Raw genomic sequence first — 26611 nt, 5'->3', positions numbered from 1 at the left:
AGCTTTAGCAAAGAGAGCGAGAAGGAAAAGCACAATTGCTGAGACCACCCCTACGAAGTAATACTTGGCGGTAGTTCTGGGGTACAAACAAGTCCATAGAGAGGGTTGTTGGGTAACGGGAGTTATAAAAAAATATGTCAGATAATGATAATCCTAATCGAAAAAGACACGTTGCCTCTATTTGTGAAATTTCCAATTCGTAATGTCAAAATTTAAATGTACAATTGTCAATAAAGGCCTTGGTCATTGGATAACAATTACCGCTACCAGCAATCTTGCTTCCGTGATGTTGTCAGCTTGTAGTTTTTATCTCTTTCCCGCAAGACGGTTTATGCCAAATTATTTACTTCCTAAGTTTAATGCCGTGGAAATATATAGCCTAAAGCGTGTCGTAAGTGTAGAGCTTTTTTATTAAAAAATAATTATTCAGAAACATACTGTAATTGCTGACCTCCTACATAACTAAGTAGTGTGTGTTTACGCTTTATTATATTAGTTTATATGTAGATTAAAACGATTTATCTAGACCTCTTAATTGTCTTTTATCAGTATTCTTAGTAAACAATGACCATGGCAACCACTTTCATCATTCAAAGACTATCTATCTCAATATCTTATTTATTTACACTTAGTATACAAAGAAAACAATAGTAAGTAAATACATATTGAAAGTTAGTACTGGTGAGGTTAACTCTAAAAGAGTTCTCTTACTGCTAATCATGCGATAAGATTAGTTTTATAGCGGGTAATAAGTATGTGCACATCATACTACATCAGCTGCCTACATATTAACATAATTAGATGTATATATACAATATACATACATTCATACATACAGGAATAGGTGAAAATAATAAATATAAAACAAACTTAAAGTGGCATAAAATGTTCCTTAACATGAGTGTAATATCTATTCATGTAGTAAAATTGTATTGTCTATACCTAATACTAGCTGTTCCCATGCGACTTCAACTGCATAAAATAATAAAAATTTCATTTTATTGTTCACATTTGTCAAATTATCAATAGCAAATGTCAAAATTACATGACATGATGTCAAACCATGACAACCTTGCTTGATATTGGTAGCAACTTATGGTCTCTTTCCCTCATTAGGGTTATTATCCAAAATATTTACCCCTAAGTGTAACGGCGTGAAAATATATAGCCTCAAGTAAGTGTAGGGTTTTTTTTATTAAGAAAAAAGTTATTCGAAAATATGCTGTGATTGCTGACATCTTAGGCAACAATGAAGTGTGTGTTTACGCTATATTATAATAGTATAGAGTGATAGAAAAATTCCATATTTGTCGATATTTTTTTACGTTGCTGATACGAAAATCACTTTAAAATTACCGTTACTTTAATGAACATTTTCAGATACCTTCTGTCGCAGCTGAACCCAGCACTGGGCAGCGCCATCATGACCTTCGTGGAGCACCAGAAGCAGAGGAACCACGAGATCACGGAGGACATCCTCTACCTCATCGAGGAAGAGGAATGCCAGATCGCAGAATATGTCGAAGTGCCAAAGGTATTCAAGAAAATAAGCAATCTTCTATTTATCTATACATGTATTATAATAAAATTGGAGCGTCTGTTTTTAATATCAAGAGAAAATTTCGGCAAGATGTATTTGCCTTGTTAATAGCGAAAATCGCATTTAAAAATTTTGTCGGTCCGCAAGCCTCGTTTGTTTCGGGTAATTTTCGAAACGGCTGGGCCGATTTGACTTGTCTTTCAGCTGACAGTAGCACACACAGCAGCTGACCTGATAGCGGACCGGTCGCCATTTTGAAAGCGCGGAATAAAAATATAGTTTAAAATTAAAGATAAGATAAAAAGTAGCCTATAATATGCCTGTCTATGTCAGCTACCATCCAGTATAAGTCCCGTTAAAATCAATTCAGCCGTTTGGGAGATTACCCGGAACAAAGTCAGCTTGCAGCACAGAGACAAAATATTATTAAATATGATCATTATTAACAAAGCAAATACATCATCTTCCCGAAATTTAGACATATTTAGACACTCCAATTTTATTATATATCTATGTGTAAAATAGATATAGATGTAGATAAACTGTGTATTGACAACACAGCGTCGCCAAAATAAACGTCAGTTGCTTCGACCAATATTTTAGAACTTGGCGAAGGAGTTTAAAAACACTTTTTGATATGAAATTTCGCTAATAAATCACATTATTAAAAAAAAATATAGCAATAAAGTGTACTTTTAAAAAGTTTGTTGTAATTTGCGATGTGATGTCTGGTGTCAGACGCTGAGCGACATATTCGAGTCGCTGGCGGGCGCGGTGTACGTGGACAGCGGCGGCAGCCTGCGCGCGCTGTGGGCCGTGCTGTACCGCGTCATGCACCGCGAGCTGCACGCCTTCGCGCGCCGCGTGCCGCGCCAGCCAGTCGCCGTGCTCTCAGAGATGATCTACGCCTGTCCGCACTTCGGGTACACACAAATATCTCTTACATCTACTTCAAACTAATATTAGAAATGCCAAAGTTTTTATGGATGGACATTTGTTTTAAAGTTTGAGAGTAGTACCAATACTAGAAAAGGTTACCATGGTATGGGCATGTTATGAGGGATGAATCGCATGTTACAAATACGTTAGTTATGAGTGTGGAGGTACACATGTCAAAAAGGGAGTGATGACAAATGAGTTATATAGAGGACAAAAACCTGTTGCGCCGACCTTACGGGAGTAGGATAAGGAGATAGATAATTATGGATGGATGTTTGTTAGAGTTTGTAACCTAAAACTCTAACAAACATCCATTTCTGTGAAATTTAGCATGGATGTAGAGGATACTGGAAGAATACATAGGTTACGTAATTGTGTTGTTTTTTTTAATTCCGCGCGAATGGATTTGCGGGCGAAAGCTAGTTAAATAAAGAATTGACAATTAAAAGTTTTTTACAATATGGGGTGTGTTGTAGAAATGCGATGGTGTGCAAGAGCGAGGTGTCGAAGGTGATGCTGCCGGTGACGTTCACGAAGGACGGGCGGCAGCACACGGTGCACGGCGTCGGGCACAACAAGCGGCAGGCCAAGCGCGCCGCCGCCAAGCTCGCGCTCAAGGTGCTGGCGTGTTGAAAACATCCTTCATCTCAGGCGCCAATTGGAACATTTCAGTTTCAAAAAGTTACACAACATACATGCCCTGCACATTTGGACAACATTGCTTGACTTGAAACTGGACTGGCATTTAATTTGCAAGTGTATATTAACGCCAGTACAATACAATCAATGCTTTGCTGTTAACCAGTACTGGTCAAGTGTGAACCGGGCATAAACGGACGTTTTATGTCAATCATGAATTTTCAGATTTAATAAAATCTGAAAATAAACCATGAAATATCTGGATCTTAAGTATTCTTAAGATCCAGATATTTCATGGTTTATGCCTGCTTTAACATGACAGTAACGTTCAAAGAGTGTACTGGCATGTAAACACTGGCGCCGGTGAATCCAGGCATAAATTAAATTATGAGGGTAGATCATTTGAGTAGCTTTTATATCTAGTTTACATATTTCTCAAAGGATTACCTCCTATTAGGTTGAAGACGAGTATCTCGTTGTCTACACTGAATTACACCGTTCTCTTCAATTTAGGTTCTATTTTTTTAAATATGTCAACGTTTGAAATATAAAACGTTATTTTATTAGATATTGTAACTGATTTTAGTTTTATTGCACGATGTAACTCTCAATGAATTTATTTAAGTCCGGAATGTTGAAGGGTAACTTAATTATGTTTTTTTTTATACTGGAATTGAATAGTTATTTTTAAAACCCCTGATATTTAAAAATGTTTTAATATTTGTATTTGTTACTGACATTTACTGTATTTTATTTTTATTTTAATGTTTGTGAATGATTTTTATTTTAAAACAAATTGTTTATTAATCACATTGGGAGAAATGTGCATGTATGTCTTGGACTTAATGTATATGTAAGTAATATTATTTCATTATGTGTTTAGTTTAGAATGGTATTAAGTTTCAAGATGTACGGTATATATTCGTAAAATTCCTCTAAACAAAAAAACCTATAAAAAGTAAGGTTATGGAGACCAACACTAAGGTTGTCACAAATGTGTTATAATAGACACATCCTTCCCATAAACATGTGTAACAATGTACAATATTAGAAGTTGAAGACTTCACAGGAAAACATAACTGTTTCCATGTCGATGGCTCGTATGTAAACTGTTGTAAGCCAGAGTTTTTTAACTAATTTGAAAAATACTGTTACGAGCGTAGAGGATAGAGTTAAACACTTTAATAAATTCTTCCTTAAATTTTATTAATCACTACACTCACACAGTTGTCCGTGCCCACTACATGATAAAAAATAAAAAAAAAACTACATGAAGCACACAAACACAGATTTACTAACAGCACAGCAGCACTTAACGACACACCACTGACACTCGAACACTTGCACTTTCAAGAACATTCCAGATTCCTCTTCGAATATTTTAGACATCGTTTCGCGAATGTCAATTCCGCTACTCGCCAACAGGTGACGTTGCGATAATACATTCCGGAAACAGCTCGATTATTCCACGGATATGAATTCGCTACTCGTTAGATGACGCCGCAAAATTTCTAATTTCTGTATGAATGTGAAAATAACATTAAGAAAATAGCTGTATCTATTGGTTACGTTTGTCAATGATCAAAGATTTGTCTTTCAAAGTTTGCGATTGAAACGTATGATTGTATACATAGAAGCCATCGAAATGTTTTATATCTGTTGACATAAATGAAAGCGAAAAATAACGTTTTATTTAAATTGAACAAAAACCGACATGTAGCATTTAATGGTGCGTTACTACATAAAAATGTTGTTATTCCTGTGCTTTAATTTTTTCCTAATTACATTCCGAATCTCTTGTTTTATTAGTGAAAAAGTTTATAGTTTGTGCTGTCTGCTGAGTGAGATGCAGTTTATCCCTTCTTCTATCCTCTTCTTTCTTTTCAAAATAAAGGTTGCGTCTATAATTTTACTTAAAAAATGTATTTTTTTTATTTTAACATAGTATAGACCAATGTACTACGATTATATATAAGCCAAATACAAATGAAGCAGAATAATTATAATGAATAGTAAAATTCCTATTATTTTTAAATAATTATTGTTATTGAAAACAACTTTTTTAATCTTTTCGTTTTGTGATTTTATCAATCTTGAAATGTAATTTTCTTTTTTTTGTCGTATTTTATTAAATAAAGGAAGTAAAAATGATTGTCTTTTTTTTGTATTGTATCCCATCCAACATTAGAGAACTTTTTATAATTAGAACGAATTGGTAATATAGATCTGAAAATCTATATACCTAAATGCAATTTATATGGCGACACTATTTCCTCTTTTACATCTACTCTCCTCTCAATTCTACTTTCCTTCATATACCTTTGAGGGAAGAAAAAGGGCACTAAAATGCCGACGAACACATTTGACACCTATCTCAATTGAAAGCCATTCGTGCAGCGGCTAATGATAAACTTATACTAATCGATATCAATATAGACCGAAAAACTAATTTTATCCTGAGGACATAAATAACACTTAAGTCGCTAACTACACAAGATGTACATTTTTGAAAAATCCCGATTACATATCCTGTATTTAACTAACTTTCGCTAGTCCTGAGTTTGCTATGAAGGATTTTTTTTGTTTGTTACAACAGTACGGTTTTTTTTTGACTGAGTTGTCACTGTTTGCCTTGAAGAAGCATTTACAGATTCACCGGGTTTGGACAGTACGGTTTGTTGCGTTATTTAAAAGCCAAGTTACAATCTCTCAGCATCCTGTCAGTGTCCCAAGTAAATTAACCCTTAAAAGCCCGATTCTTTAAATCAAATAAAAAAAATATGTGTACTGTGATAACCAATGAGGGTAAATAGTAAAAATCAAAATGATATTTTTATATTCCTTCGAACTCGTTTAAGCAATAAAAATGCAGTATTGTCCACATTACATGGCATTTATTAGGTGTAATATGTTACAAAACTACAAGAAGTATGTGCTGGGCCTCTTGTATGCGAAGGTGTTGAGCCGCTTGTGGTGATGCACGCGCTTTGGCAGCGGGAACTTGATGCCGCTGTTGTGGAACTGCTTCACTTGCGGCCGCCTGCACGCCGACGCCTTGATTACCTCCACTTTGATTATCTGGAATATTGGAAAGAAATATTAAAAATCATTAAGTTGAACAAAATTGGATTAGCTGTTTCAATCAATGTGGCCTAAGGTCATCTGCTACATCATGCACGCACGCTATACACAAGTAACACTTCAAGCCATCAAAATGTTTCAGAACCATACTGATTAATACTTAGATACACATTTATATTTGAAAAAAAAAAAAGGGATTTATGGACAGTCATAACATTAAAAATACCACAACGAAAAGGTCACCTCTGACATGATTATTAACCTTAACAATTTTCTTAAATTACACATTTAAACAAAAAAAAATATTCTTCATTGTTGGCCAAATCTCCTATGGCCGGATAGAATTGAAAAGAGAAATTTTACACTTTTCACTTTTACTTTGGCTAACATTGTTTAAGAGGTAAAAGTTATTGTTTATATTTACATAGGGGTTTGTTATATTTGAATTTGGCTACAAAAACTGCATTAACCAATAACTCAATTATAATAAAGAAACAGTGTCATACATGTATGGAATGAGCGCGTGCCCTGTGCCGCGCGCCCATGTCGCGGTAGCACTGGGTCACTGCACCGCCTACGCTGAGGTCGCGGTACTCGCGGTACATATTGTGCACACCAGACCGGGACTCATACCGCAGCCAGATACCAAAGTTCTTGATCTTGATGGGACTCTTTTCTGGAATTTCCTGTAATTGACAATTGTTTTAATAATTAAGTGTCATCTGCAATTCCAACCATGCGAAAGGAAAAAAAAACCTAATACATAGTCTATGTAAAATTCCATGTTCTATTTATATCTTATTAACTTGCTGTTGCCGTCTATTTCATCTATGCAATAATAAGTTAAAAAAAGTAGCCTATAATATGCCTATCAGTCAGCTACCCTTCAGTGAATGTTCGGTTTAAATCAGCCCAGCCATTTCGGAGATTACCCAGAACAAACACGGCTTGAGGACAGACAGGCAGACAAAAAAAATTAAATGCTATTTTCGTTTTCAGCAATGCAAATACATCACTTTCCCAAAATCTGGAATTTATTTTTTTGATAATACAAACAGACACTCCAATTTTATTACATGTATAAATTACACAAATTGAGATAAAAGTAAAGATATAAATGGGAACTCAAATCAGTTCTGGAGTAATTGCAAAATATACTTGATGTTATGGTAGAGTATTCAATGCTTATGGCTAATCCAAACAAAGGCAGTTACCACTATGTGCACTAACACTACAAGCACTGACATTTATTTGAGCACCAGAGTTATTATAAAATGAAACATCTATTCACAATCAATTATACATAAACAATAACATCTTTGCATCCACAGGGTAGAGATTATGTTCTTTTACTGTCTACATATCTACATAATAAATTATGGTAAACCAATCCATAATCAGGACCACAACAACAAACACAATAAACTTTCCAAATGGAAATAAAAAATATAGCCTATGTTACTTATAATGAGGTTTTTAATGGTGCAATAATATTTAAAATTGATGGTTTAGTAGTTTTTGAGTTATTTCAATACATACAAAATACATATCTTTCGTCTTTAAAATAGTACAGATATAGATAAATAGCATTAATAAATACACAATATATGTGAGCATTAAGTAAAATAAAAGCTGTTTGCAAACTTCTATAAAGTTTTAACTACCTTAATAGAGACAATTTCTCCAGTAGTCTTCTTGAACTTTTTCAGTTGTCTCAAGAAATACCAAAACCGAGACTTAGCAACAATCGGGTCCGGAGAGAAAATCCTCATTTTGTACAGCGGCGGCTTGGGCTCGCTGTCTGAAGGCTGCTTACGGCCAATCACTTCGTATTCCTTCAACTGAAATAAACAAATATTATTCGCCTTTAAGATCTACCAATCTTCAAAATAATCATATTTACAAGTTAAAATAATACTAAAGTACTTGTTTTCATAATATTATATGTTTTCTGTTATGTCTGATGCACAAGAACAACACGACATGCCGTACCTAACCTATAAATGTAATAGTTTTTCAGAACTATTAATACTAAAGATTCATAACGGCAAACGTTTAGATAGTTTTGGTATATATTTGAATTATTCCAAAATAATAATACACTTTTAACATAATTAAATTGCAAAAACTAAACAAATGCGCGGTAAGACAACGTGTACCACTGACATCTTCACTGCATCATAGTTATAACTTAGACCATTCAATGATTGACACTAATTTAGACGTTTTCTACATTTTTAGAACAAAACCGCACTTCTCGTTTTATAAGAATATTTATTTTTTATTCCTCTTACCTCTCCTTTCGCCTTCATTTTTGCAGACCAAACCTGAAAAAGATCTGTCAACGGAAACGGAACACAAACGAAAGAAAGATGGCGAAAATTGTTAGAGTTGCAAGAACCTAAAATGCATTTTTAAGGTAAAATTACAGGAGAGTTAAAAAAAATGTAAAAACAATTACGTGATTTTGTATTATAATATCATTCCTTAACCTTTTCTAAAGACTGTTTCTTTCTTTCCAGTCGGTCGGAATATTGGCAAAAATCACTTTTTATCTTCAATTTTAACAATGTCGACTATTTACTTTACTTATTAATGAAGGTTTTCCTTGCTCTTTTATAAGAAATTGGATAAGAACTAAGTTGGTTGCTTACAGTAACAAAATAATGAATGGGAAACATAATTATTATCATTTTTTTAAACTTTTTGTAAGACATCTTTAAAAATTAACATAAAATAACGATAAGGCTAAAATTACTGTCAAGATCAAGTTGACAATGTCATGTAAATGTCAGAATCAGGAGCATATGACACTGACAGTCATAAGTGCACGTAACATGTAGACAGAAGACTGATTTACAAAACGTTCTGGTTTTGTATTAAGAAGTTGATAAGTTTTAAAATGTGATAGAGATTGTGAAGATACTAGTTAAAATGGCTTATAGCAAAGTCCCCCGATTAGTTAGGTACGGTTTAAGTGGCGGAGTAGCTATTGGTAGTGCAGTAGCTGCTATGAAATATCGAGACACCGATTACAATTCTTTGGCTGTTGTGAGGCTTATGAGGGCAGCATATACTGCTGTGGATATTGGAAGAACTTACAAGTCTATGTTATATAGCAAAGATTGGGACAAAAACTCCAAAGAGTACATTCAAATCAAGAGTGAAGCGCATCAAATTGGTGCGGAGAAACTGCTTGAATTATGCCGAACAAATAAAGGTGTGTACATAAAAGTCGGACAACACGTAGGTGCGCTCGACTACCTGTTGCCCTCGGAATACGTGACGACAATGCGTGTTTTGCATAAAGATGCCCCTAGAAATACAATTGAGGAACTCTACAAGGTTATTAAGGAAGATTTAAACCAGGATGTAAGTGTAAATTATCGAATTTTATTGCATCATTTGTTTTCTATCATAAATTTTATATTAACTATTGTTTCAATGTGTATATTTTAGCCTAATGAATTGTTTATTGAATTTGATCCTGAGCCACTTGGCACTGCATCCCTCGCACAAGTGCATAGAGCTAAATTGAAAGATGGTACTGAGGTGGCTGTTAAGGTACAGCATCATTTTGTTAGAAAGAATACTAAAATTGACTTAAAATGGATGGAATTTATAATAACCACAATGTCTAAAGTATTTCCTGATTTCCAAATGCAATGGCTTGTTGATGAAACAAAAAAGAATATAGCAAAGGAGTTGGATTTTATGCAGGAAGGTAAAAATGCAGAGAGAGTGTCAGCTATGTTTAGTGATTACAAATGGTTGAAGGTACCAAAGATATTTTGGGACTACAGTACAGAGAGGGTTTTGGTCATGGAGTATGTTAATGGTGGACAAGTAAATGATGTGAAATATATTGATGTAAGTATGCTCATATTAAATACATTTACAGCAGACCATTTATTGTAATTCATACTATATTTATACTTAATCTGTTATAATGTTTATAAATGTGCTGATTAGTTGTTTTATAGCAATAAGATAAAGGTTAATTTCTATTCTAGGAACATAAAATAGACAAGTATAATCTGTGTTTAAAACTCGGCGACCTGTACTCGCATATGATATTCGTGAGCGGATTTGTGCACAGTGATCCACATCCAGGGAACATACTTGTGAAGAAAGATCCCGGAGATAAAGATGTGACTGTATTCCTTCTGGACCACGGTTTGTATGCTGTAAGTTATAGATTAGTGAATATTAGATAAACAATTGTTTGTATAGCCTGATTAGAAACATAAAAAGCAGAAAATATGAAACTGATTCCTTCAATTATTTTCTTGATTAGGCTTTAAGCAATACATATCTCTAATAGACGACATGGAGTGAACAATTGTTCTTTTAATTAAAATGAATGTATGTAATTGAAATGTCTTAATATTGTGGATAATTCCAGCAATTGTCTGAGAAATTCAGATACCATTATTCAAAGTTATGGCTCTCTATAATAGCAAGAGACAAAGATGAGATGAAATTACATGCGGAACAACTTGGCATACCCAAAGATCTGTATGGTTTGTTTGCCTGTATGGTTACGGGAAGGCCATGGGATGTGATATTAAAGGGTATTGATAGAACAAAGCCATCTTCTCGAGAGGTAATTATTTTTCCTTAATACAATGTTATATTTTCAAACTTGATGCCTATGACTTTCATTATGGCATTTTAAAAACATGTTTAATTTTTGACTTTTAAACAATCTGTTTAGCTGTTCTAAAGTTATCTAGTAAAATCTATAAATCCATTGAAACTTAACTTTTTAACAGTGGTAGTGCCCGCTTTAACATCTTAGCACGAATGGGCCGGCACGCCCGGTGTAATACCACGACCACACAGAAGACAGGCGTGAAATGGAAGCAATTCTGTGTTTCGTCTGATGAGTGTGGTGCCGGAGGCCTAATTTAAGTCCCTTTCTCTTTACCACCCTTTTCTTATAAGGAGAGGTTGGGAAGGGGAAGTGGATTTGACGGTGGAGGAGATGCATAGAAAGGGGAAATATGGTCTTTATGTGCGTCTCCTCCTCCGTCGTATAAGGGTAGGCAACGCATTTGCAATTGCGGATGTCTATGGGCAGCGGTCGCTTCGCCATTTTGGCGGCGCGCCGCTTGCTCGTTTGCCACCTATGCTATAAAAAAAAAAAGTTTTATAACATTAGTAAGGTACTCATAGATAGTAAAATCATAAGAGAAATGGGGTACTAATTGAATTCGTTATTACAAATGTTCTTAATGTATAAACCACAATACTCACCTCACATTTTTATGTCTGTAAATTAAAATAACATTATACAACTATTAGAGTTAATTATTTTACGGCTTTTACTCACGTTTATTTTTTCGGTGATGGCACCAACCAGTTTCAGACATTGCGGGGTCCTTCGTAAGTAATAGCCGTAAGATAATTAACTATTAGGGTATTTAAAAGTTGTTCTGTGTTCCAGAAATCAACATTTCAGAATGAGTTACCAAATTTCTTGCATCACGTGACTCAGTGCTTGGAGCACGTGAACCGCGAGGCGCTGCTGGTGCTGAAGACCAACGACCTGATCCGCAGCATCGAGTACGCGCTCGGCATGCAGCAGCGCATGTGCGGCTTCCTCGTCATGACCAAGTGCTGCATGCAGAGTGTGTACCAGCTGCAGTACAAGGTATTGTATTCAAATACAGTAGAACCTCGATAAGACTTACCACTTATCAGTTTATCTTAATACAAAATCGGTTCAGTGTTTTATGCTTCAGGCGATCACAATGACACATACATAAAACAATTAAGTACCCTTCTAATGGCTAAACACAAACGAATTTTAAACTCTTCGCTACAAAGCTTACAAAATTACTAAAATAATTAATTTTAAGAGAGTTTGAATGTTATTTTATCATTTAAGGCCTACGTTTGTCGTTTCAGTTTACTGCAAGTCGGGTAAAAATTTCAAATGTAATCAACAAGTCTTTTATTGTTACAGAAAGAAAATTCCATATGGAGACGTCAATGCCTCAACACGAAGTATATTTGGTCTCTCCTTCTACTTTATGTGTACAATGTTTTTCTAAAACTTAGAGAAAAATTTGTCATGTACAGTTAGTAAAGTTAGGATACTAAATCAACGTACCTATAAGATTTAAATGGTCTGACATTACCAAAAATATTTATTGTGTAGTCCGTTGTCATGTTTTGTCTTATTTTATTTCAATTTTATATGATGCCATGCAATGAATGTTATAATGAAATTGTTCCCTAGGCGAAATACATTGTGTTAGTCAAATTTATACCTTAAGGTGATTGTAAATAATTTAGTGTCTCATATCTATATTCCATGATTTATGTTATAATTTATTAATCGAATTAGAAACATTGATATTTAACCATGTAAAGGGATTATATTATATTTTGATAGTGTCAAAATTATTTTAGTATACATTTTGGAAATTGTGTTTTAAAGAATTTATGGTTAGGTAAAACGGTGACGTTTTTTAAAATGAAAGGTTAGTGTGTTATAGTTTTTAAAATTAAACAAGGCTAATATTTATCACAAACTGTCATAGAAGAGATAATTTTTTTATGAGAGTGTAGTAAAGGCTATTTTTCTATTGTATAATATTTATTTTGTATAAATTGTATGAAACATATGTATAGAAATAAACCAGAATTAAAACATTTCTCGTTTTATTTAACAAACAAAAAGTAGGAAACCAGTTGAATCCCAAAAAAATAAAAATGTCTATAAATATATATAATTATTTTTAAAAAAGTCAAAGATATCTATGGCAAGTCATACGTGAATTTTATTTTCGAGATGAGTAAGTTTGGAGCTGAGCGTCGACAAATCGTTTTGTATCTTCAACAAAATGCCAGTAAAGCTATCCGCGCTGTTCCGTCGGGGAATTTTAAAAAATAACGACGAATTAGAGAATTTGAAAGATAAGTCCGATCGCTTTTGGTCCGCGTGTAATATATTGGTCAAACGATGGCTTTCCAATATTCCTGTAGTATCTACAGACTTCTGATTTGTTTCTGTAAAGGCAATTAATTGAAAAAAATAACTAGCTCTTTAAAATCTGCCACACCCCCGGATAACTGTAAACTTACCGACAGTTTTGCCAACCTCATCTTGCAATATCTCCTCACGTATTATATTATCGTGTGAATCCTGATTAGTTTCTGTAATTGATTTTTTATGACCCATTGTTAGCATGTTTTTGTTACCTGCAGATATACCTAAAAATAACACGAAATGTGTAACATTTTAAGTGATATCAATTATAATCCTACGTTTAAACAAGGCAATAAATTAATGTGGCCTGTAAACGAGTCGGCGCATTCGGGCTTAATTTGTAATGTATACGGGTTTAACATCCCGAAGAATATTACGTTTACTTTTTTTACTGAGGTGGAACTTCAGAAAATCTATGTTCGAAACGAAAATACGAATTTGCAGTATACAAGTACATCACTGAAAAATTTCATGACAACAAACAAACCAATGCAATAAATCAGGAAATAAGTTTGCAACGGAAATATCATGAGGCAAAATATCAGTCGTTTACGGTCGCATTCCGTCGATTTATTTCCGCTGACGTTTTGGCCTCGCTTCGTTATTTTACTTTTACTGCGCTTGTGTACTCGATAAGTACAAATAGCCTGCAGTTTAAATTACAACCTTCGACATCAATGAGCGGTATTACTTTACTTTAAAACTGGAATTGCTACCATTTCAGTTTAAATTCGATCTTTTTTAACATTTACATCTTTAGTTTTTCAGTATTTTAGCTGTTTTTTTTTAAATTAATAGTACAAATTACAAAATCCCAATAAGACTACTTATACTCATCACACATTACTTATCCGCAAAATCTCTCACAGCCTTAAATTAAAATTAGAACAAAAAAATTATAGTTTTAGCACGATTACTTACAGAGCATTGGTTTCTCAGGCAACCAGACTTCTAATATATACGGATGTTGCGGGTCGTTGCCGCGGCATAGAGACGTCAACGGTATCTCCCGTTCATCGCTAGATTTTAGTACAATTAGCTCGTCGCAATAGTCCGGTAGGTCCAATAAATACCAGATTTTACGCCGTAAACGTGACACGGAAGCCGATGGTCTCACTGCCACGTAACGAAGGCTCTGCTCTGTTACTACAAGATATATATAAATAAGGAAAATGCAAGATTAGTTTTGTAGATGAAATGGAAGGGACGAAGGGAACTCATCGCGGACCTCATAAATAAGTAATTTACTCCATAGAGACAATGATGTTATTTTATGTTTTTTGAATTGTCGAAATAACATATATGAAGTCCGTATAGAGGTTAGTAGTAGATACAGGCTACGGACTTCCTTTTAGCGAAGTCCCGAAACCTCTTTCGCCTGTTTCATATTTGTACTATAAGAGATGTCTTAGGAACTTGTCTCATAAATATATTAGGAGAAAACAAAGTACTCACATCCCAAATCATGGCGACGAATTAACAGAAATGTAATAACATGCTTTTTAAGCAATTTACTGGGAGCCTTCAGAAGATTTATGAGCGACATTTTCGTCTACCTCCCTCAAATATCATAACATTTTTTGTAATTTCATTTTTGTTTCAAATAAAAGTTCTCTGACATTTGCCATACACTCTATTTCATTGACAAAATAACCAAAATTTTTAAATACATTTATAACATATAATTATTCTTTTCCTTGGAAAAAATATAAAACCTCTTTTCTGAATTTTAAAGAAAGCGTTTATGGTAAACGTCTTTCGAAATTAAGCAATCTTTAGGTATTCGTCCAGACTGTGCTCTACATCTATGCCTAATTTCATCGTGATCCGTTCACCAGTTTAGACTGTTAAAACATCCGTCCAACATAATATTAGTAAGATAGTAATCTATTATAAGTACTTAAGTAACATTTACAGTTGTTAAAAATTACTCAGTTATCTTTTTAAAATGCAATTTAATGTCAAGAATGTAAATAGTTACCATATATTAATATTTAACTTTTTACCCAGATGGCGTCATCATACCCGTAAACTACAAATTCGACTTTTCTTTCATTTTCGTTCGCACTAAATCAATTAAATGAAGAAAACTATTTACAAGTGAGAAATAAAATAAATAAAACACTTTAAACTAATTTTATTTATCACTTTGTGATATAATTATATTAGGTAACTATCGCGTTTTACAGCTTTTAAAATTTTGATACCAGATTACTTTACCTGTTAACAATTCTATGAATTTGTTTTAATTCATTGAAAAAAAAAAATGGTAGTACACAAAAATAAAATAGAAAAGACTGGAAAATGACATTACGTTGTCTGTGGTCGTATAAAAAGTACACTTTTGTCTCTGTCATTCCAGTTTCCTGGCTTGAAGCGCAAACACGAGCAGCTGCGAGGTTGTAAACTGCCATTTGTTAGCCAATGGTCGATAAACTAAGCCACATGTCGATTCTACGTGACAATTATCTGAAACAAATTCTATTTATAATGATTTATCTACACTATTATAATAAAGCGTAAACACACAATTCTTTGTTGGCTAAGATGTCAGCAATTATAGCATATTTTTGAATAATTCTATTTGTAATAAAAAGCCCTACATTTACGTCATGCTTTAGGCTACACATTTTCACACCATTAAACATAGGGGGTTAATATTTTGGTTAAAAACCCTAATGTGGGAAAGAGACCATAAGTTGCTGCCAACATCAAGAAAACAATATGGCCATAGTAAGGTAATTGGTATTTTGACATTAACAATAAAATAACATTTTCATAAGTTTATGCGGATGAAGTCGCAGAGGAACATCATCATCATCATCAATCATATAAATAAGAAAAATAAATTATTTACTCACTTCTCTCCAACAAAAATGTTAATTCAGGAACTGTTAAAAATTTCTCATATTGATGAGTTCCTTTTGGTATAACTTTCAAGACATATTCAGCAAGCCATATACCTAGGACTTGAGTGGCTCGTGATCGGTTCGGTGTTGTGATGAATATCTTTCCCCCGGGCTTCACCGCTTCAATGCAGCTCTTCAGAAACAGTTCCTGATTATTGACATGCTCTATCACTTCCGACGCAACAACTGCATCATAATAATTTTTACGTTCCTTACAATGGTCCTGGGAAACACAAATTTCTTTTATATGTCAGCAATCAGCATAGTTTTGAACTTTATTTGTTTTAAGAAATACCCCTCAATACCAAAATAAACTGGAATAAATCGTCATATGGCAAAGTAACAAAAAGCAAGCCAGTAGCAGTGAAGAAGCAAGATTGCCATTGTAAGGGTAGTTATTTTCCATTCAATAAATAGCAAAGACCCTAATTTTCATTGTTGAATTTAAATTTTGACATTATCAATTAAAAGTTTAACAAATGTAAAGAGTAAAGTTTTTATTTCATGCCGATAATGCCGCTCGAGAACAACTAGCAAGTTGCAATAATGCCAGTACCAATGCTATTTGAAATTATAATAAATTCAAATGTATTCCTAGACTAGATTACTATTTAAAATAATAAATACTAGTTGACCCTCACACCATTGGTTAAGTAATTTCCTAGTTACAGATATTTCTACAAATAGACAATGAATTGAAAAATAATTTGCATGTTAATAAAACATCATGCTTTGTTGTATCTCTTCCATTTACAGACTGGTCATATTTTTATTATATTTACATATTAATAAAATATTCTCACCTCAACACTTGTACAGATGTATGAAGGCAGATTGTTGCCTAGTTTGGCATTCATTTTACTGTGCTCTATGGCCAGCTCTATCAAATCTTTACCAGCATCAATTCCTGTCACTGTTGCTCCTATTTTTGCCAAACTCTAAAATATATTAAAGTATAATAATATAGGATTATATAAGATTAGCAGTCATTAGGCAATTTACTAATACTGTCTACCCTAAATAGTAAATGACAGACATCTGCGAGCATTTTGTTAAATAATCTTAAACATTGTCAATGGGTTTCAACTAGTTAAAACTGGGGTCTAACAATAATAAACATAGATGGTGTTTCAAAGACATTTTAGTATACTTTTTTACTGAGACTAGTACTAGTTACACAGTTTAAACAAATTATGGTTATTGAACATTATTATGTAATGAAAAATGCAATACAATTAAAGCAATGTGGTGAAATTTTTAACCACATTGATGTTAATAAAATCAGTCAGCAACAGTCAAAGAATAAAAATTTTATTTAACTAAACAGTGTTTTTGTGGTAATACATACAATGAAAAACAGACATCTGTAGTAATTTTTAAAAGAAATGCGACAATATTTTTTAATGAGTTATAATGAAAACTTAGGATAATGTACTTTTCGCACTATCATTTATTTAAAGCAATAAATACCTTACCTCGGAAAGAATCCCTCCACCGCAGCCAACATCTAGAATTTTTTTGTTACGTAATGGTGCTGCATTTCTTTCCTCTGGTGAACACGGAACAAGACCATCTCTTATGAAAGGTACTCTGAAATAGAATAATATTTGTCATTGAAGGTTGTACATACACTTAGACCCTGCCATAGATGTTCAGTTTTAAATCTGATATTAAATGTTGTAATTACTTAATTATTTTTTTTTTTCTACTTTAACAAGCCATAACCACAGTCTGTCATATTATATGAAAAATTACCTCACTAAATTCATGCTGTGCAATGGTTTGATGGGTCCAAGTTCATCCCACCAAGTTTTCATGAGACCTTCATGATGATGTACATCTTTACTGTCCACGGTTGACTTTGTTTCTGTTTGATTCTGTTGACATACATTTGCAGTGCCAAGCTGGCATTTTTGTATGTTCGAAATACTAAAAATATGAATATCATTTTAAATAACATGGTATTGTTTGTTACATTGTGCATAAATTCAAATAGGCAAAATAATAATAGTAATTATGAAAAACTATTTCTTAAAATGAATAGCTATATTAATAGAATGAAGCATAAACACACTTTTTACTATGTGGGATGTCCACAACCACAGTATTTTTTTAAATAATTGTTTTTTAAAAAGCCCTACACTAATAAAACACAATATGCTACATATTTTTACACTATAAAACTTAGCGGGTAGATAAATTGTAAAAACCTGTTTTATATGTGTTTCATACATAGCAAATATAAAATGTAGCAAAGCTATGTCAAAGGTAATCTAAAGAGCTGTTACAGATTTTTTTTGGGTTAAAATTTTAATGGTAAAACAAAAATGTAGGAAAAGAGCATTATAACTATTACAACTTACAATCCCATCCGTAGTACTGTCCTTTGGAGTACATTCATTTTTAAATAATATTTAGAACAAATGACAAAGTTATATATTTTCAACACTATTGCCCTTTAACTTTGTCACCATCACTGTAACATTAAAATACGATAAAGTACACATAGATTAATAAAAATAACGTACAAAAATATATAAAACAGCGGAGCACGCTAATCAAGTATGAGTGAATAAGGAAAATTGTTAATAATGAATACTCGTTTTGCAGGTCTTTAAGATAATGTAAATATGCATAGAATGATTACATTACAAAAGTACAAAAGGTTATTTTTATTAAATTGCCGTTTTACCACATTCCAAAATGTAGATATAACATATAAACACCAACAAAAAAATTAAAATTTAAACTTTTCAATGGTATCTTTCCCTAAATCCATAATTTTTTTAATACAAAAAGAAACTTCAATTAACGTCAACAATAATGCACGTTGTCAAAGTCAATGTCAAAGTCAAAGTGAAAATTGACCATTGTCCATCAAAGAGCGTATATAAAAGTATTAAAAACAAAAATAAATGATAAATTAATAAAAACAAATAAAAAAGTATAAAAGTAAAAAGTCTTGCTAATATTATAAACCTAAACTACTGTACGGATTCCGATTAAATGCTTTTTCTTTTTAATTTTGCGAGAACGGAAGCTAGTTCAAGGAGACGCTAGTCCAATGGTTTAAAAGCGTAATAGAATGTCTCGACGTACCGTGTTACGCCTTGAACCAGATAAAATAAACTGATACTGCCTAATTTTGCGCCTATTTATATTATATTTCTCAAAAGGTTATTGGGTTGGAGCTTGCTATAAGATAAAAATTACTGTTACCTTAGCAATCTTCTCTTTCTACTTATTTCTCTTCCGCAGGGCAGTTTTTTAAATATATTTACCCTCTAAATTAAACAATGAGAAAATGTTATATAGCTATACACTATTGTAAGGGCAGATTGTGGTAAGGGCAAGTCTTTTTATCAAAAACAATGGTCAGACGACCTTACCTGATAAGAAACCTTATTCAGTTCCTCGTGGAAAACTTGCAGACACCAAATTTGACCCTTGTTATGGTAGTGGGCACTTGCGCGTGACTTGTATTTATCGAATGTTGATCATAGGTACTGAATTATAGATTCATAATGCCGACATCGTCGAGCTCACCTAGTAGCTAATTGCGGGTTTCGTTGCTGTGAACAAAGCAATGGGGTGGTAAATCGTCTTTATGTTTTTTTTACAAACTTATTTTATGTTGCAGTTGTGTTTTACCAGAGTTGCATCAGTTGTTTTAAGATCAAGGAACTTGAAAATCTTTTCTCTCCGATAATAATACATTAACAGCTCTCATTAGACAGTTGGATAAGGGCCCGATTCAAAAGGCAGTTATTTTAGAAACCTCACGCATTGTGAGGAGGTTCCTGCCTCTGCAGCCCTGACTGTTTTAACATATGACGGCTATTCATGCTCATGAGTAAGATTTAAGTTACAATGCAGTATATTCAAAGTAATAAATAGTAGCAATAATTTGCAATCTCTACTTGAAGTTAAATAAAAATGAAATGTTTATGTCAGGGAAATCTTCAATTTAACCTAATTTGTCGCAAATGAAGTAGCGTTTTTTTCTCACTTCGTAAAAGCGTGAACAATGAAGAACACTAATTGAATTTTAACGACGACAGACTACGAAAACAAAAGCACTGGCTTTCTTAAGAAGCGGCAAATTTGTAAGTAGGAAAATTTTTATGCCCATCCAAATCGTTTTAATTTATTAAAATTGTTCGAGAAAAGAAGGCAAAGTGCTTTTCAATCAAACTGTTTATCAAAATAAAGGACCTAATATTTATTGTTGGAATACATGCGTTTAAAATACTTTTTAAATTTTGATAAAGCCGCATTTTTATAAATAAAAAAGTTAAATAAAATTAAAATAAAAAGTTAAATCAAACACTTGGTATTTATATTTGATTTAACAATGAACTTAAGCCTGCTCCAGATGTACACTTATAACTGAACAATCGTAATGTTCAGTTTTAGATATGCGTGTATAAGCAAAATTTTAACATCAATTTGACTTGATAAAATTGATGAATTGTGACCATTTTGATTTGATTTGAAGAGCTCCATTTAAAAGTTCTGTTTCATACTGTATGAATAAAAAAAAATGGAAGTGCATTATAATTAATACGATTCTGAATAGATTTAAAATCTACTTGACGTAATGAATAAAAGTTAATTTGATACGCCGCCATTTTTATTCAATAATTAATTGATTTTCGTTGATGAGGGACGGTTTGTGTCGAGGCACGAAGGATTTCCTCGTGATTTTTAAAATTACTCAATGGGTAAATGGAAATACTTTTAGAAGTTTTGTAAAAAGGCAGTGTGAAAAATGTCCATTGAAAAAGTCTAAATCGAAAAAATCAATGTCATTGAATTTCCATAGGCTATCATTCCTTACAATATTTGTGTTTTTTGTTTCAATTAAAACAATTCCTTTTTTATTTTTGTTTCTCAAATACAGTGTTAGATGGCGACACATGTGAACTATGCTAATCTCTTCGAACAAAGCCTTTCGTATAATTATAATGGAACTTCATTTCAGGTAAGTTCGTTTAAATACTAATTCGATTGTTGTATAAACCACAACAAATAATAAATGAAAGGCACAAAAGCGAGCGCGAGTACAGCGAGTATGTGCGCGGTTTTGCCATATAGGCATTTCATAACAATAATTAAAATATTTTTTGTGCTGGCATGACGCCATTTAGAACATCGAGTTTACTTTTCTGCACGTATTTTTTTTGCTTTGAATAAATTAGTTATCATATTTTTTTGTTCTTCAAGTAAGACCGAGAATACACATGGCAGTAGGTTGCACTTGCTGGCTTGTTGCTGGCACGTGCCAGTGTTTGCTAAGCCCTTAAAACACGCTTCATAATAAAAAAAAGCAAAATGATTTCTTTGTCTCTTAAGTAATTTAGTAAGCTGTTGTTCTAATTTGTTTCTCCATAATTGAATTTCACATTATGGAGAGGCCATAATCTAATGTTAAATTTTATTAAACATTTATTTTGTTGGCCTTTTCAAATTACATCTTTTAAATGATCATTTATATACTAAAAGCCCTTTATATTTTTAAATAATACACACACTCGAAAGGCAATTTTCATGTAAAACTAAACAACTTAATTTTATATTTTTTACCGTGAAAAAAAAATATAAAGAGTCCAACATTATCAAGGCCAATCAAATTGGAAGATTGATAAGTTATTCGGTGGTGAAGAAATAAAATATACAATATTTAAGTTAGGTATCACTTCTAAGTTTTAAGTAAGTAAAATAAACGAGGTGGTTCAATGGCTTTTATAAAGAAATTTATTAACTAACTACAAAGGCAGTCGCTTCTGAAGCTATAAACAACAAACTCTTTAGGTTTCCTTGTTTAATTCGCTATGCGGTGGAATTTCGTTAGCTACGAGGAAAGATATTGCCAGCAGCGCTTTTATAAATCTTTAGCTAATGAAGTTTTTTGAATTCCGAGTTGGGTTCCTTTAGACTATAATCAATCACGCTAGTCTAGTATGGATCAGTTGACCTTCACACATCTTTAATTTTACGTGCAGTGCATTCAGGATGGGAAGTGAAAGTGGATTTTTCGGGACTTTGACAGGATTGTAGTTGACGTCCGTGAGAGTTTTATAGACGACGATATTTTCTATTCCGCACTAACGAAATTTGCTCGCGTTTGATTTTAATTGAAATTCGAAAATTTAAAAAAGTATTTTATACAGCGTGAATCAAAACAGGTTCCGTCTATTACAATTAGTCTGCCACCAACCAACGTCCGACTTTGGGTTTATGCAACAAATAATTTCAAGCATATTTCGGACTTCATGTTCAATAATATGTTTTTACAAATATTGTACTCGTAGTTACTGTAGTCTCGAAGTTTAGGTAAACTTTTTTAAAACTAAAAACTTTTATTGAGGGTATACAAAACGCTGGGTAAATGTTGGAACGAACGACAAAGCGTAAAAGCTTTAGTTAACTATTTGTGTTTCTGTGACATTGTTACTTTAACTTTGTCTTTGACAACGAAAATTCATAAATATGTAAAAACATTAGGGAATGTCTGAATCTATACTAATACTATAAAGAGCAAAGATTTGTATTTTTATATGTACTCAAATAACTCAAAAACTACTGAGCCGATTTAAAAAAATCTTACACCATTTAAAGTTACGTTGATAACGTGTGAATAGCAAAGGCTATGATTTTTATTTATTTTTTAACATCACACGGACGAAGTCGCGAGCAACAGCTAGTTTTTTTATTAAAACAAAACCGTCTTTAAAACAAAATTATATAAACATTGATTGTCAAAATATTTTTTTGCAAGCTAGGTACAGGCCATTACGCACATTGCATTTTAATTACATTTCTTAATATTTCAGTAGAAATTAGAGCAAGGAAATGTAAACAGTAGGTACTACCATGAAAATGAATTATACCAATTCAATTTAGCGCTGGTGAAAATTGTACGCGAGCGGCATCGTCTTAATAGACCAAATATAATTTTAGTATACACTGTCGTATTCCAATTTGAAATCTAATTTAAAATAACGTATTAACAAAATCAACAAAAACCTACTAGGATATTATTATATACCAGTACTGCCAAAATCGCAAACCGGCGATGTGATAAATACCTCATGCCGAATGACCACCTTTTTTTATTTTTATTTCTACAAAAACATTTTTATATCTAATTATATTTGAATTAATGAAATTCTTCTTCAACATTAACAAACATCACGGCTATAAGTTTTTACTCAAATTCAAGTGACTGAATATAACTGTTTTGTATATTTTTTTTCTATAAAGCTTTTTTATAAATACAACTAGCTTTCGCCCGCAACTCCGTTCGCGTCAAATTAAAAAAAAGAACAAAAGCGAGTAGCCTTTGTGTTCTTCCAGACTATCCTCTACATCTATACCAACATCCATCCATCCATCTAAACTTCCACATTTATAATATTAAGTACTAGTTGTTCCCATGAGACTTAATCCGCATGAAATTGTGAAAATTTTATTTTATTGTTTACATTTGTCAAATTATCAATAGCAAATGTCAAACTGACATGACATGATGACAACCTTACTTCCTTGATGTTAGCAGCAACTTATGGTCTCTTTCCCACATTAGGGTTTTTATCCAAAATATTTACCCCCTAAGTTTAATAGCGTTAAAATGTATGTAGCCTAAAGCGTGACGTAAGTGTAGGGCTTTTTATTAAAAAAAGAACTGTCCAAAAATATGCTGTAATTCCTGACATCTTAGGCAACAAAGAAGTGTGTGTTTACGCTTTATTATAATAGTATAGATGATATATGTAACTATACTCACCGTAAGCGCGTTAACGCGTAGCAAAAAAATAAGGTGCAATAAATAACACAGTGATGTCCAGACGATTCGCATCTCCTTGAATGCTATATTCTTCGTATAGTTAGTAGTACCTAGGTAGCTAACGACAAAGCTACTCTATTTGGTTTATAGCTTGACTTAGCTCGTACCCTTCACTTTATCTTATCTGCACACTGTACACGTACATATTGTTTTTTGTTTAATAAGTAGTACAAATTTACATCACATAAATAACTTCGCCAAACTGCCAGAATAGTTATTGTATAAATCGTTTCGTCACTAAAACATATGTTATCCCGAGTAATGTCCACAACAACCAGCAACCTACACACATCAGCGAAGAAACTTAAAGATATCTGTGAAGTCAACCAAACCGCACTGGGTTATTGTTGTTGACTAAGGCTTAGTCACCTATATGATTTATAGACAGGTGGTGATGATAATGATGGTGATGAATATCTAGAGAAGATTAAATTTCGCCAAAGAATTATTTTATTGAAATATGCGCTTAATTTCACAAAATTTTTTACAGGATATCAAATTGCAATGTTAAATGCGTATTTTTATCTTCAATACTACAATACAATCATTCATACTTTATGACAATTTATATTTTTGAACAATTTCTCAGTACTCCGCTTGCGAGATATTAATTTTTTTATGATTTATCATAAAAAAAATAATATAAGAAATTTCTACTGTAGTGGAACATGATTGAATGTTTTCTGTTTGTACTCGTCATTTAAAAAATGTTATACGACACAAATTATATAAATACAGACCTTTCCAGGATTATTTTTGAATATGTTAGAGAATCAGTTTGACTGTCGTCAATTGTTTGTTCTGTATACATTACGGACGAACTAATTAATGATATTTTTAACTATTTTCCTGTATTGACTTTATTGCTCACCGAGTAACCTTGATTGTTTTATTTATTTCTTATCTATTTATACGAATGCCGGTGGGTTGGTTATGCCAATATATGATTGATATGGGCCATTCTACTATCTTGGATTAGAACAGACTTCTTAGCGGACTAGTTAGGTACGCTACTATTATTGTGACGCTGTAATATTTTCTTCAGACGTTTTCTGCCATAGAACAATGGCAGGTGTAAAAAGGGTTCGCTTGTGATGTCGGCCGCCGCGGGCTACTGTGCTACTTAGCCATTGTTATAAACCATTGCGTTGTACGAGCGCTTAAGCCTGTTGAGAGAGTTAAAAAGAAAGTTTCCGTTAAGCTAAAAGCATTCAAAGTTTTAGATTGTACATATGATATTAAATTTGCAAAATTAAAATTTTATTACCCTGACTTTTACTTTTAGATCATCCCTTTATTATTGGCCGAGTCAACATAATATAAAAACTTAGTGTTTAAATGAGAAATAACGAATAACATTAGCCTGCTTATCAATTTAGAATGGAACACATGGTGTAAAATTTCTTCTCAATTCTTCTCAATCAACTGCTGTTACTGACGTGCGAAGGACGCAAAGGCATTTGCAGAATATCAGCGTTTACTACCCCCAGGGGTAGTAAACACATAGCTGAGCAAAGGCCCTATCTGTTCTGCATTGCAACACTTACTTTCAGCCCTCATTTCGTTTCTTTACCTATTTTTTTTTTTTTAAACGTCATATACTTGTTTTTTGCATGTTTTTACTTTTAGTTATAATTGGTATAATTTTAATTTTAAATTTGTTATTTTCTGTGTGTTGTGATTTTTGTAAGTGCTGTAGTGTTCTGAACAGATTAAATGATTATTATTATTATTATTATTATTATTATTAATAATCCAGGAATTATAAAATTTAATACGTGAGAACCATTTTTAATAGAAAAGCAAGATGACAAGTGACATTAGTTTCTTCTTTTAAATATATATTCTTTTTAATCATAAACATGCCCCCAGGCGGTGAAGACATTGTTTTCACCCATAGTTTGAAGATACTGGTAACGGGCAAATCTTAGCGAATGAGCGACGAATCACTCCAGTCGACGTCTTAATGTCGGCTACACGAGCCACTCCATCAGATCCAGGATGCACTGCCACGATCCTTCCAAGTCTCCACTTCAGTGGAGGCAGATTGTCCTCCTTCCCTCCTTAAAGTGTCCAGCTGCAGACTGCCTTTACAAGATCGGCACTTCACTCTCAGTTGTAACTCCGCAGTATATTCTTTGCTCCATCTTGTCCAGAAATGTTGTCGTAGCTGCTCAATTCGATGAAAGCGTGTAAGCTGACTCGAACAACAATCGGTATAATCTGGTTGTGGTAAACTAATGAGAGACCGTCAAATAACAAAATGACCGGGCGTCAACGGCGTGCAGTCAACAGGATCAGAAGACAACGGAATTAACGGTCGGGAGTTTCAGATCTCCTCAATCTGAGTCAATGTGGTGTTAAGCTCTTCATGGGTTATATTACAATTGCCCAAAACTCTTTGTAAATGATATTTAGTCGATTTAACACCGGCTTCCCAAAGACCACCCATATGAGGGCTATAAGCCGGAATAAAATGAAAGGAAATGCCACTGTTGGCCGTACTTTCGCCTAAGGAATTGCAATTTTGTTTCAAAAACTTAGCTATATCATTAAAAGCTCCAACAAACGAAGTACCGTTATCAGAGTACAGGTTGAGAGGTTTACTCTTTCGAGATATGAAGCGATACAATGCCATTAAAAACCTATTGCTT

At 33.1% G+C, this 26611-nt stretch overlaps 6 protein-coding genes across 6 annotated transcripts in view; 2 read left to right on the top strand and 4 right to left on the bottom strand.

Moving 5' to 3' along the window:
• Positions 1 to 3839, top strand: part of LOC106111530 (endoribonuclease Dicer) — a 34494-nt gene extending 30655 nt beyond the window's left edge. The window contains exons 33-35 of the mRNA XM_013293649.1: positions 1381 to 1534; positions 2279 to 2463; positions 2956 to 3839. Coding sequence (XP_013149103.1) covers positions 1381 to 1534; positions 2279 to 2463; positions 2956 to 3112 — 496 coding nt within the window. The 3' untranslated portion in view covers positions 3113 to 3839. The remainder of the gene's footprint in view (positions 1 to 1380; positions 1535 to 2278; positions 2464 to 2955) is intronic.
• A 2153-nt stretch (positions 3840 to 5992) lies between these two features.
• On the bottom strand, positions 5993 to 8595 carry LOC106111638 (60S ribosomal protein L18a). Its single transcript, XM_013293774.1, has 4 exons — positions 8494 to 8595; positions 7864 to 8040; positions 6706 to 6885; positions 5993 to 6196 (listed from the first exon to the last, which is right to left on the bottom strand). Exons 1-4 carry the CDS (start codon positions 8509 to 8511, stop codon positions 6038 to 6040), a joined length of 534 nt encoding a protein of 177 aa, XP_013149228.1. The 5' UTR covers positions 8512 to 8595; the 3' UTR covers positions 5993 to 6037.
• A 410-nt stretch (positions 8596 to 9005) lies between these two features.
• LOC106111617 (uncharacterized aarF domain-containing protein kinase 1) lies at positions 9006 to 12749 on the top strand. Its single transcript, XM_013293752.1, has 6 exons — positions 9006 to 9571; positions 9659 to 10069; positions 10213 to 10386; positions 10605 to 10805; positions 11649 to 11855; positions 12171 to 12749. Exons 1-6 carry the CDS (start codon positions 9134 to 9136, stop codon positions 12288 to 12290), a joined length of 1551 nt encoding a protein of 516 aa, XP_013149206.1. The 5' UTR covers positions 9006 to 9133; the 3' UTR covers positions 12291 to 12749.
• A 174-nt stretch (positions 12750 to 12923) lies between these two features.
• On the bottom strand, positions 12924 to 15113 carry LOC106111619. The gene is made up of 4 exons (XM_013293754.1): positions 14655 to 15113; positions 14121 to 14345; positions 13295 to 13423; positions 12924 to 13219 (listed from the first exon to the last, which is right to left on the bottom strand). Exons 1-4 carry the CDS (start codon positions 14743 to 14745, stop codon positions 12978 to 12980), a joined length of 687 nt encoding a protein of 228 aa, XP_013149208.1. The 5' UTR covers positions 14746 to 15113; the 3' UTR covers positions 12924 to 12977.
• A 321-nt stretch (positions 15114 to 15434) lies between these two features.
• On the bottom strand, positions 15435 to 18936 carry LOC106111618 (ubiquinone biosynthesis O-methyltransferase, mitochondrial). Its single transcript, XM_013293753.1, has 7 exons — positions 18801 to 18936; positions 18472 to 18584; positions 17864 to 18037; positions 17584 to 17698; positions 16912 to 17046; positions 16061 to 16331; positions 15435 to 15668 (listed from the first exon to the last, which is right to left on the bottom strand). Exons 2-7 carry the CDS (start codon positions 18507 to 18509, stop codon positions 15553 to 15555), a joined length of 849 nt encoding a protein of 282 aa, XP_013149207.1. The 5' UTR covers positions 18510 to 18584; positions 18801 to 18936; the 3' UTR covers positions 15435 to 15552.
• Positions 18937 to 25818: 6882 nt separating this feature from the next.
• Positions 25819 to 26611, bottom strand: LOC106111653. Its single transcript, XM_013293794.1, is given in 2 exon segments — positions 25819 to 26022; positions 26024 to 26611. Coding segments are annotated over 2 exon segments (747 nt in total). The 5' UTR covers positions 26596 to 26611; the 3' UTR covers positions 25819 to 25847.

This window comes from Papilio polytes, unplaced genomic scaffold (assembly GCF_000836215.1).
Source record: "Papilio polytes unplaced genomic scaffold, Ppol_1.0 DF824158.1, whole genome shotgun sequence".
In the NCBI taxonomy this organism is placed as follows: domain Eukaryota; kingdom Metazoa; phylum Arthropoda; class Insecta; order Lepidoptera; family Papilionidae; genus Papilio; species Papilio polytes.
Note: the sequence above shows the minus strand (reverse complement) of the source record. Positions and strands in the feature narration are given on the sequence as shown.